The sequence below is a fragment of the Apis laboriosa genome, unplaced genomic scaffold (assembly GCF_014066325.1).
Source record: "Apis laboriosa isolate Shangri-la unplaced genomic scaffold, ASM1406632v1 scaffold280_cov157, whole genome shotgun sequence".
NCBI classification, from domain to species: domain Eukaryota; kingdom Metazoa; phylum Arthropoda; class Insecta; order Hymenoptera; family Apidae; genus Apis; species Apis laboriosa.
The window spans coordinates 221,268-234,267 of NW_025222640.1; the positions used below are offsets into that span (position 1 = coordinate 221,268).

A 13,000-nucleotide genomic window follows, 5' to 3' on the forward strand; every position below is an offset into this window, starting at 1 on the left:
GAAAAAAATACTTGAAAGAATTGCTCGAGACTTGTTGTTTTCTGTCGATCTCTCGCTCTTTTCCTTTGAGCATAATCAATGGGATAGAAATTACGATCGAACGTTTGCTTTCTTTTTTCCAGTGAAAACAGGACGACGGAGATTTTGGCTGGCAAGGAAGTCCTCGTGATCGTCAGCACCCTGATCGTGGAGAGGGCCAGCCCAAGACACGCCGGAAACTACAGCTGCGTGGTAAGAGGGCCCACGGCTCCGGAAAAGGCTAAAACGACCATCGCGGTACACGTGCTCAATGGTGAGTTTTTTTCCTTTTATCTATCTCATTTTCATCTCTATTTCTAATGATTTAGACAATTTTTCTCTTTGAAATAGATTTATTATTGAAACGATGTTTTTCGTTTGAGTGTAAGATTGAATCAATCGCAAAAGATTTAAAATTTCGATTCGAAACTTTTTAATAATTAATTTGTTAATTGAATTACGAGATTTGAACACGCGACGATGAATTTTTGAAAGCGTCTATGAGAGAATACAAAGAAAAATCGAAAGATATCAGAGAAAATATTTAAACCAGATTCTTCCATCCTGTTGAATCGAATCCGCTCATAAGCCTATAAGCCTTATATACATCGAAAAGTCTCGAATGTCCAAGGGAGAAATTCTTTTCTTCGAGACGCGTATAAAACCAGGTGAAATAAACGAAGCATCAGCCACGTGGCGACACGTTCCCCGCCGGAAACTAGGCGCTTAGATAAAAGACCTTTCTTTATCCGATAATGCGCTTACCAGATGTATCGAAAACATGGTGAAACCGGGGTGTAAATCCTGAAAGGAGAAAGGAGGAGCGCGAGGAAAGGCTTCTCGTTTCGCGACATTCGAGAACATCCGTTCGAGAAATCGAAACACGTTGTTTGAAGATCGCGGTCGATTGAACTTTTTTCGCGGTGTCTAATCGGCCATGTCTTCGATCTTTTGGGATAAGACGAAAGGAAGAAATTCGACAAGATCGCTGCGGTATCGTAAATCGATGAAAAAAGACCACGCAAAGGTGAGAGAATTCATTCTTAAAATTTTAGATAATCGAGAATAATTTTCCATTTAGGAAAATTACAACGGACGGACACGCAATGTCCATTTAAAGTACTCTCTCGAAGGTAATTTTCGACTCGTTTTATTCTCAAATATATCTTCTAATTTCTTAAGAGGAGAAGAATTTTTGGTAATAATTCAATATTGGAATTCGTGTTCTCCAATAACAATTGTTAATCATTTTTAGCTTTTCCTGGGAGAGAAAATACATACCTTTTCCAATCGTGTCATCTCGCTGGGTCCATCGAATTATTGAAATTCCTTCGAAGAGTTAACATTCTATTTAATATTAACGTTAATCTCGATCAAAATTCATTTCTCTCGATACTTTGGACGTCCCACGGTTTTTTCTTTCTTTCTTTCTTTCTTTCTTTGTTTCTTTCTTTCTCTCTTTGTTTCTTTCTTTCTCAGCAGAATAGAGAGTGGCACACTCCATCGTGAATACCGTGCCAGTGGATCGTCCATCTTCTCGACGAGCACCTTATTATGCCCGTCCGAGTGGATCGGTGTTCTTATGGCCGAGCCCTGGGTGAGGAAGCATCAGAAGTGAGCCGGCACAGTCACGAACAATGATCTCGAAGTACCTTGGATAAGGTTTGCAAATGGAGGAAAAGAAAAAAAAAATAGGCAGCACGATAACGCCGTTTCTCTGTTCCCATTCTCCACCACTGCTGTGGCTTTTCCTAGTTGAAGCTTTCTTTTTTTTCTCTATTTATCTCTCTCCCTCTCTTTCCTCTTTCACGTTTCAGAACATCGAGACTCGAACATTAGGCCGACAACGTTTCCATTTTCATGAAACTTACGTCAACGTCGCCCTTAACGATCGTGCATCCGCGTTGCAGCCGAGAGTTGAATCGTCCTCGCTGTCGGTTAATCTGTATTACGAGAGAAATGTGTGGGAGAAATGAATGAATCGGTGGATGTTTGTTGAGATCGAGGAGAAATCGTGGGAAAAAACTTGGTTGGATCATTTTGGGTGAAAAAGGACTGGATCGAGGGTTTAGGAATCTTTCCTGTTCCATGAAGTGAAGATTTTTATACGCGATAGAGCGTAACGTTTGAGACGTGAGTAGATTAATCGATAAATTGATTTCGAGGTTGATATAATAATAAAAAAGTTTTACAAAGATCGATATATTTTGTTAATAAGTTTTTATAATATTAAGCGGCGTAAAAATTATTATTAGATTCCATCCATTCTCTCGTTTAATTTATTATAGTTTATAGATATATAAATGTTAAAAAATGACTCTTGATTTTCTTTAATAACAATAGAAAAAAAATAATATTGTTATTAAATTAGCGAGAGAAAATTGAATCTAATTTTGAAATCTCGTGTCCTAATATTATTCTTACGTCGCGTATAATACGAATAATATTATGAATGTTGAACTGGTAACTGGCATTCAATAACATTGTTATTGATATCCGAAATATTGATTTAAGTCGCTTTCCAGACACGGAGCGGAACGGTTCGTGTTTCTCTCTGCTCCTCGTACGAAAATTATATCGCTTATTAAATAATAAATTAATATCGTGTAAATAATTAATAGTGAATCTTTAAATAAAGAAATGGAGGATCGAATAAATTGGCAAACAAGATATCAATCCCTGTGAAGATTTACTTCAAGATCGTTGATATATTAATCTCAAAAAAGAATCTCTCAACAGAAGCTTTTTTTCATTGAAAAATAATTAACAAAAGAATTCAGTGAGTACATTTACAATTACGAATTTTGAAAAAATGACAATCCCAGAAGAAAAATCACTTATTTGTCGTTGTATCGGCACAATCGTTGACTCATTCCCCTTCCCCCCCCCCCTCTATCGGACAATCGAGGTTGGCGTACATCTTTTTGCCACGATCACTGGAATCCGGAATAAAAAGTGGAGCTGGCATCTCGACAAGAGGGACAGGTCTCTTTCGAGGGAGCATAAACGTCTGTTGTGTCTGCGATTGCACACAATCGAACGGGGACAGGCTACTTCTTTCTCGTCTCCTAAAAGCGGGGAGGATTTCTGACGAAAAAGCGCTTTCTCGCGGCGGCTTTCATCTCCTTTCATCCTGAAAACGCGAATCCCGTATACAATGTCGAAGAGAGCGTCGCGTTGAACTTCACGTGACTTCTCACGATGTGGAAAGAACATATTGTCGCTCTTTTTCCTTCTTCTTCTTCTTCTTCTTCTTCTTTTCCCTTTTTCTTTCTTTCTTTCTTTCTTTCTTTCTTTCTGGGGATCTCGACGACGATGTCGACCGTGTTCTTGTTTTTACGATTGTGTCTATTCGTGGTTTCTTCTCGGATGATTCTTATGTTCTCTTTGGTTGATAAATGAGCACTTTGTTTTATTATTCTATTTCGAGAAATGGAATATTATCCTTTTTTTTTCAAAAAATTAGAAACTATTGAGAATTTCTACTATTTCTTTGATATTCATCTATTTTTTTTCGCGCGATATTTTCCTCGAAGAAAGAAAAAACAGAGGAATAGTGACGAAAAGAGGGGATGTTCTGTTTTTCTAATGGAAGAATTATAATCCGTATGAATTAATTATAGCTCAATTATCTGATATTTAAGAAAATCCACTCCACATTCTTACCTTCAACTTCCTCAGGTTGTTGTTGATATACCAAAAATTTCATTCGTTTAATCGATTCTTCCTTCACATCTTCAACATCCATTCCCAAATACTCTCTCAACAGAAAAATCCCATTGATTCCACAAAATCGTGTTATTTTGAAACAAAGTTACACTGGTACGTAATAAGCGTAACAAGCTTTGCTCGACGATTTCCAACGCTGAAACGTCATCCTCCCGTATCAGTTTTCATCTTCGAATCGTCTCCATCGAATTAGACACCTCCTACCCTAGTTGCGATTTTGGCAGGGGGAATATTTACCCGCGATTAATCGCGTTTCACGGGTCTCTTTGTTAATTTTCAACGTTTCGCCGAGCAGTCGGCCGTCGTTTCGCGTTTTCAAAGCGGTACACAAAGGGGTTTCTCGAGGAAAGATAGAGAGAGAGAGAGAGAGAGAGGAACCGATGAATAACCGTGCATCGTCTTAATGACTGACGCGTGACCGTAAGTTGTTGTGTACAAGTAAGCGCGGAGACAATGGTGGAAATGGTTTGGACGCGTCTATAATTTTCCTCGCGTCAAACGCCGGAGTTTCGTAATTGTTCAAAGCTCGTAAGTTAATTCGCGCAATTAGAGAATTAGAGCAATTCCGGATTCGAGTCGAGCGCACACCCTCAGCGTAAGAAAATTAATTATCGAGTGGGGGGAGAAATTGGTTGTTAGAGCGCGAAACGGAAATGCTAGAGTTGTTCGAAAGGTGGGTTATGGTTGTAAATTGTATCCAAATTTACGAAGATGTTAGGTGTGGTGAAGTTGTGAAGGGATAGATTGATTAAAAAAAAAGTTGAATTTTGGAAAGAAAATTTTGTATTATTTATTATACGAACTTGAGAAAAAATTTACGGTAATAATAAAATTATAATAAAATTATAATTAAATATTGATGGAATATTATCCGACGAATTATATACTTATTTCTTCGAGTTATTTCTATATCTTATCACTGATTGGTCCGATCTCGTCGAATTGACCTCGAATCGTTTAATCGATGAGTATTCGTGTCTGAATGCGATTCCAGTGATGATTAGCTTGTCGTTACGAGGCAATATATTCCACCAGATATATGCAATCGTTCTTTCTTCAAACAAAATAGAATTCGTTTAGAATAAAATCGAGAAGATGCGTGTATCGAGTCAAAATTTACTCCCTCGAAAGAATCAAATTTATGAAATATTTGAGGAATATTCCTTAAAAATCCAACTCGAAGTTTGAGCAGCACGTGGTATTAAAATTTTACACGAAGATTTCAGAATCGATTCTGGACGAAAACATTATTGAAATCTCGAGATTTCATAGCTGTAAACGATCGTTCGTGCGATTTTACGATACTGTTAATGGACTAGTTGATGGAATATCAAAATTTATGCGAAGCAAATTCTCGTTGAACGATCTATTGATGCTACGATATGATGGACAATTTAAGGAAAATTCAATCGTTTCTTCTGAATGTTTGAAAAATCCTCGAATTACATCGATAATGCATACCTTCTAATCTTTTAAGATCGATTGAAATAATATACGAAATATGAAGAATATAATGGAAATATTACGATGAATTATTTAAAGGCAACAACATATACAATCAACTGGTGTACAGTTTCACGAGCAAATAAAATTCAGTAGAGGAAAGAAAGTGTACTATGCCGTTTCGTTAAATATATAATTTCAATATTCTTCCACAAATATTATTCTATTTAACGTTCGCAGCGGTATCTTCGAAGTTGCCTTGCGGATATATCGTTACTTCTTAACGAAGTTGACTTTGAAAGGGAAAAATCGGTCGAATTGAGACAATTAATAAGAGCTTTTCAAAAAGTAAGATGTGCAATTTTTATCAAAGAACAGGAAAAATGTTTTACGAAGGCGGAATTGATGAGAGCCATTTGAAAAATGTCATGTTGAAAAAGTAGATAGTCGGGAAGGGAAGGAGTTGCAATAAGAGCTGCTTCGCGAAAAGAGGAACGAGGATTAAAATAAAATATTAATCGGAAATCGAAGCTTGTTTCGAATCGACTTCGTTGTAAACGACGCGCGTAAAAAGATTCGAGCGGACCGATATATATGTGAATTTTCCTCTTTGAAAGAATTTTATTAATAAATAAAATTATTATTGGCCGCGCGTTTCGATGAAAATAATGCAAGAATTTGATATTATAATAATATCCGATATCACCGTTACTTATTAATAATAACTCGGTACACAGAAATTCCTTTTTTTGTATCTCTTTTTCAAAAAAAGAAAAAAAAAAAAGAATCACCTATTTTATCTTTTGATACTGAATTTCAATACCTGGTAAGAACCATTCGAATTATTCCACGAATAATATCGTTCCTCGATTCGTAAGAGTAAAATTCAAGTAAATAAAATAAATATTGGAATAAAGTTAATTTCATTTGGATGCGCAAAATTAATATTATAAAATTAGTATTAGTATATATATGCATATCCCACCAACGATCAACAATCGTATCGAATCCATTAATCGTTGAACAAATAAAACGGATCAACAATCGACGTCGAAACCTGTAGGTTTAATTGTTGTTTGATTTCGAGCGCGTCATTTAAACAGTCAATCCAATAATAATTGACAAACTGTATCCCCCAAGATCATTTATCAAAATTCCACAACGCTCTCGATTTCGTTATGCAAAAACCGTCGTAGCTATCATCACGAATCGCCCATTGTCCACTTCATAAAACGTCCATGTTTCGCTCGTCGTTTCATTCCACCAAGATCCAAGCATCGTTGTTGTATTCCATAAAAAAAAGTAAAAGAGATAAAAAAGAAATAGAAGAAGAATCGTATCGAACCGTTGCTCGTATTCGATTACGAAATAGGGATATACGTTGTTCAGAAAGGGGAAGAAATGATCACAAGACAGTGGTGTTGTCACATGAAGAGATAACTTGTGACGTCTTGGATACGTGCCTTGGATCCGATAATAAGACAAAAAGGAGGGAGAAAAAAATGGATGGAAAAGAAGAGGAAAGGGAAGTTCGATCAGAAACTCGTCTCCACTTGTTTATTCCACGCGATGAAAGGGGATGACAATCTGTCGTCCACGAATGACGTTGGTCGTTGAAACGTCTGCCGTGTCGTAGACTTAATCTACTAGTTTCTCTTTCTTGATTTTTTTCTTGCCACGAGATAAATGAAAGGGTAGACGTGAATCTAAAGTTACCGCCATCGGGTCTCGATAATTCTGTACGTTCCGATTGATTAAACCGTGTCTCTGGGATTTACTTCGAGAATCTTGCTTTTTTCCTAGCAAGTAAACGATTGTTGTTGTATTTTTATCGATCGTGAAGGTATTTTCAATTTGGATTAATTGATTTTGGAAATGGGGGATGGAATTAAATCGAGTTATTTTTTTCTCTAATATTAGATTTCTATTAAAATTTCAATGATTTCGAGAGGAAACGAAATTATTTTGAAAGTTTTCTTCCAAAAATCATTATATATTTCTTTTACAAATTTCTCTTTCATCTTCTTTCATCTTCGCTTGTAACATTAGATAAATATATAATGAAAATATACAATGAAAATTCTGAAGAATCGAATGGACTATTTTTAATTTTTGTTCGTCTAAAAAAAAAAAAAAATGAAATGTTTTCTTTCGAAAACAGGAAGAGAGTCAAGACAGGAATTTAGAAGCGTTCCATTCTGTTTCAATGAATACAATAACCTTAAATTTGAGTTTCTAAAGAGGTTTCGAGAGGGATGGCCTCTCGGCTCTTCGGATCCTTCGATATTCGATAAAATCGATAGAGAGAGAGAGAGAGAGAGAGAGAGAGAGAGGAGAGGAGGCGAGAGAAGGCTATATCTCTTTGCGGCACAGTTTCGAGATCAGAGTTACGAGGCCAGGAAGTGACCAATAGTAAATTCCGCTGCGTGATTCCAAAACGAGGGTTCCGTCTCCAGGAAGTGTGGGCACATATGAGGCGAAACGGCCCCTCTGACCTACGACCTTCCGCTCCATACCCGCCCCTTCTAACAAGTTTATCACCGTTCCACCTATGATAAACCGCCCGCATCGATCTTTTGTCGAAAGAAGAGAGAAAAAGAGGGAGAAAGAAAGGATGTAGAAAAAATACACGCGTAAAAAATCGAGAGAAATATAAAATATTTATATTTCCAATGAAAATTTTCATCGAAACATTTATATTTATATATCTTATCTTTAAAAGGATGCATAATTATATAACAACAAAGATCGACCTATTGTTAATTTATCGTAAAGGGATCAAGAATTAAGGGTCATTTTCAATTTAATTTCTCGTAATATCGGAATGAAGAATGGAGTGATACTCATAAATATGTACGCGCACGTTGATTCTTTGACCCCTTCCTCCCCCCCTTCTAAAGAGAATCGCGCGTAAAGAAAGTCCGTGAACTGAAATAAAAGGAAGTATTCGTCGCGGTAACAAAAGCCGACAAACTAGCGCGAAGTAAAACTCGGCAGCTGGGAGGAGGGAGGGGGGGACTTGGAGAAGGCAAAGGCGGACAAACAACAAACTGCTCGTAATGCCGGAAAAGTGAAGTAAAACTCGGGAGTGGTGCACGTAGCAGCGGGTGAAGAGTGGCAAAGAAACTGCGCCTGGGCTGCAAACTTTTCGAATAAAGGAAGAAGACGGTGGTGGTACACACTCGAAGGACGACGAAATGGTTTCGAGGGATGGAAACAAGGAACATGGGACAGGGAGTTGAGACTTGCTTGTATCATCGCGCGGAAGTTAACCAAACGACTTTAAGACGGGCAAAGAAAGGTTGGCCTGTGTGTTACCGAAAAAATTATACATGCGTGGGACGTGGTTTAGAGAAGAGGTGTTTCAGAGAAGGAAAAGGTGTTGATCGTTTTTGACACGTAGAAATAATATTCCTTTTCTTCGTTGTCCGATACTTCGTCCAAACAACGTTTCTTCCTTTGCTTCTTCCTCGATCACTGTCCACAAAATAATTGAATGCTTCGATTCGAATCCGAACGACTATTTTTTTAAAAGCGCAACGAAAATTCTAATTTCCGCGTCTCGCATAAATATGAAAATTCGAGAAGAAGAAGAGGAGGAGGATGTGAGGCGGCGAGAGAGACCAGTCGGAGATTGGAATTCTCTGGCGGCAGGAAGTGGGCAATAGGAAGTTCTGCTAGCGTGCACCCGCGCGTCCACGAGGCCAGGAAACGTATCCGAGTGGTTTGAATCGAAACAATCGAGCCATGAATACATTGGCCATTGTGAATCCTCGTTGTCTATTGATTAGAGTGCCATTCACCGCGGTTAATTGCCACGAATCGAGAGAAATCGATCTGTTTTTCCGTCTTCCGAACAGCGGAAACGAAAGTGAATCGTGACGACTGAATAATTCGATAATTTTCATACGAATTCCATATCGAAAAATATACGTCACTGCCTGCCCGGCTATTTATCGAAACTCGATCTCGAAATAATCTCGACGGGGGGAATTTCATCAAATTTCCGCGCGATAGCCGCGTTAATTAGCTGGTTTATTACCGCTTCGATGATTTATTAAATATTCTATTGATTGTTTGATCCTCGTGGCGAGGGATATATTGAAATTGTACGCAGTATATTTGCCCGTTAAATTTTATTGCTTTTTGAATTTCGAAAAGAGTAAAAAGAGAAAGGTGGAAAATGAATGAACGACGTTGGGAAGGAAGAGATCCATTATTTCTTATGTGTAATTCAAAACTTGTAAATTATTTGTAGAAAAATAAATTTGAAAAAGAAATCGCTAGATGAGAAAGAACTCAAGAGGAAAATTGTGTTTTGGATCAATATTTAAAAATTTATATGCAATAATAGAAATAATGGATTTCTTTTCCTCTATGTATGAATGTAAATTAAGAACAGTAAATGAGATTCTTGTTTTAACAATTTAATTTCGAGTGAGATTGAGAGAAGAGTGCTCGAGTGACAGATTTAAAAAGGGCCAAGAGGAGCGTGGTGGAAGGAAATGTTTTAAAAAAGCGCTGGAAAGTAGTTGAGACAAGAGAAACGCAAAGATGCAGAAATGGAGAAGGATGGGGAGGGGTCAGAGAGGATAAAACAAATATAAATCGAAAGGATAAATCTCAAACTTGGAAGGACAGTCACAGAGATGGGTAAAAATTGAAAGATCAAAGCGGCCAATGAGACGTCGGAAGAGAAAGAATTCCAGAAGGAAACCATAAGGATGATACGTTGAGAACGTGTAAGAAAGATTGAAGATGGTCCTGATGAAAGTGTGCGGCGACACGTCAGACACGTGGAGACACCGAGATGAAAAATTCTCAACACAAAGAAGAACGAAAAGAGAAAGATGTTATTCGTTGGAAGAAGAGCATTGAAATGATTATCCCAGATTTCATTCGCCCTGATCTTAAACCTAATTTTTCAACGACGAAAAATCGAAGATTAATTACTAATTAATTGATAACCTTCGATCGTGCATTAACCCTTTTTAATTAGCATTCGAAATTGAATATATTTGAATATATTCTATCAAGTAACACTGAATATTTGGACACAAATTTGATCGATTTTTCGTAAAGAGAAGGGATAATCTTTGAAATAGATCATCAGAGGAAGTACATTTTCTATCAGACTCTGTCTCTGAGGTATTCTAATGATCGATAATCCATAGTTTCAAAAGATAACTATTTTTCTATGCTTTCTCAATGCTCCATATAAACATAAAAAAAGAAACATCAATACATATTTATGAATTTTCGAAACTTCCCCAGAAGAAAATTTCTCTAAGATAAACGAACCGACTCGTACACCATTCCATTCTCCGTGATAACACTCGAGGACCAAACTTTCCCTCGAAGACGCATCTCGCGTTACGAACGAACGAGCAAGCAAGAGAAGAGAGGGAGTTAAGAGATAAACAGAGAGATGAGATAGGCCCACGGTGGAAAATCCATTAATAAGGAGCGTCTAATTTCACGAGAGAGAGAGAGAGAGTCCTCCCTCCCTCCCCCAACTATTATCCAGGAAACGTAACTCGGTCGAAGAGCGATTAAACGGACGCCACCAAAATACGTCAAGCTGTGGCGGGGTGTGCCTGACAGAAAACCTATAGAACGGAACAACCATTAATGAAATGACAAATGTGTTCTTGTCGGCGGCACGGGCAGCCCCCTTCTCCACCCCCACGCTTTACGCGGAAAAAATAATATATATTCGACCGTGTTGATTTACGCGAGTCCATGATATCGCGGCTTCTCTCGAACGAAGAGCGCTCGCCAACCCCCTCCCTCCCTCCCCTCCTGCTCCATTGATCGTTCTCACGAGTTTCCGCCGTTGAAAATTCGAAATCGGCGACTTGGCTTCGATCGATCGGCTTCCTCGATACCTGTGGATTTATGGGGGGAGGGGTGATATTGCGAGGCTTCGTTGAAAATGCCTATATTTCGACGCCTGGATTCTGATATTGATTAATTTACGAGGGAGTTGATACTTTCGCGAGAGAGGAGAGAGAGCTTCGAATGTACTCTGTGATGTTGATATATCTGAGGGATAATTTCTTCCGATGCTTCGACAGGTAGGGAGGTTTTTTTTTTAAAAATCTTGAGAATATTTGAGAAATAGTTTCTTTTCTTTTCTAGAGTATGGATTATTAACGCGATTAGGAAAGGGAATGGAGAATTTTTATTTTTACTGTTCGAAATGGAAAGAGATGAAGTCGAAGGAAGCGATTCAAGGAAGTGAAACAAACGAGCGAAACGTTCGCAAGCAGGGTTACTTAATTTAATTTCCTTCCTCTTTTGGTTGCAGGGGAGTTGCCGGCCGCGGTGCACGACGGCAACGGGGTCTCCAGGGCGTTCCTCAACCTGTGGCTAATTCACTTAACGATGAGCTACGTTTTTTCCAGATGACAATACTAAGGTGAGTCGATCGTTCGTTTCCCCGGATCGTTAAAAATCGATCAACGTTTCCATAACATTTCGACGACACCTGATTTTTAACCCGTTAAATATAGTTTACAAACCGCGAATTGTTATCACGGCGAACAATCTCGTTCTCGAAGGAACGAATCGATCGAAAGACCGAAACGTTTACCGCGAAAGCTCGATTACGATTTCCAATTTGGAACGTTTTCGTTTCCGGAAAGTAGAAGAAAGATCTTAACAGGATCGAGATACCGGGATCTCGTTTCGAATCGACGAACGTAAACGGTGTCGACGGAAACTCCATGGAAACACGATCTTCGTCGATCGTATAATAACCGTTTTCCCCTCTAACTGGAGTAATAAAGATGGGGCGGTGTCATTGCGCCCCTCGTCGAAAAGTTTGTCTATCCGTATAATTATTAATATATCCCTGGCGTCGGTTAAATCGTTTCCACCAGAGATTCGAGAATCCCTGTTTGAACACCGTGTATCCGCAACAGTCGTGTTTCTTGACTCCTCCTCTGTTTCTTCGTTTCCCATTTATTCTTTTTGTCGTCCCCGTTTCTCCGTTATTTTTAGTCCAGTAGAACTCTTTTGTTTACTCTTTTTTTCGACTACCGTCTTATTTCCTCCAATTTTTTTTCCCCAGTGCACGGTTACTCTGTTTTCCCTTCGCTTTTTCTCTTCTCTTTTCTTTTCTTTTCTTTTTTTTTCCACCCCTTCCTTAAAAAACGAGAAAGGTTTGTTTGCGATTGGGACCCATTCGGTGTCCTTCCACCAGCTTTCTTCCTTCATTTCTGTCAACTTTCCTTGCTCCTCTCTTCCTCCTCCATTTTCTCTGTTTTCTCTTCGAGGTTTTTTGCCCGATGCGCTTTTCCCGGCCCGTTTCCCTCGGGTTTAGCGCACCCTTCTAGCAACTCTGTTCCTTCCCACTCCTCCCTCCATTTTTTTTTATCTGCAAAGCCGCTCCTCCTTTTTCCACTATTTTCACCCTTTTCACCCTCCCTCCCCCCAGCATCCCTACCTTCCGTTTTATGATCTTTCTTTTCGTCCCCCTCCTTCTCCTCCGCTTAGCTCTTTATCTTTAACGCGCCGGATTTTCCGCTTTGTTCTTCACTAAATTTCCTCTCGGACGATTCTCTCTCCACCCCGCTCCTCTTCCGCTCTCTTTCTCGTTTTTTACCTTTCCACCGATGTGTCTGTCTCTCGTTTCGTTCCACTCGTGTTTTCATTCAATTTATATATATATACACAAAGATCATAGTAGTTGTTTTTACGTGAAATTGTGTGCGTGTGTGTGCGTCTCTTTCTGTGTCACTACTTCGTGTCTCTTTTTTAGCAAGCAAGTTTCTGTTCTCCCTCTCCCTCTTTTTTTTTTAAACTG

General features: G+C 38.7%; 1 protein-coding gene across 9 annotated transcripts in view; it reads left to right on the top strand.

Moving 5' to 3' along the window:
- LOC122714105 overlaps nt 1-13,000 on the top strand; it is a 221,895-nt gene that overhangs the window by 194,488 nt on the left and 14,407 nt on the right. For 8 of the 9 annotated variants that reach the window (XM_043935137.1, XM_043935136.1, XM_043935139.1 and 5 more), the window contains 2 exons: nt 123-292; nt 11,501-11,611. In XM_043935137.1, coding sequence (XP_043791072.1) covers nt 123-292; nt 11,501-11,601 — 271 coding nt within the window. In that variant the 3' untranslated portion in view covers nt 11,602-11,611. Of the gene's footprint in view, nt 1-122; nt 293-11,500; nt 11,612-13,000 lie in introns of those variants that run through there. The other variant, XM_043935143.1, reaches the window with a different exon arrangement.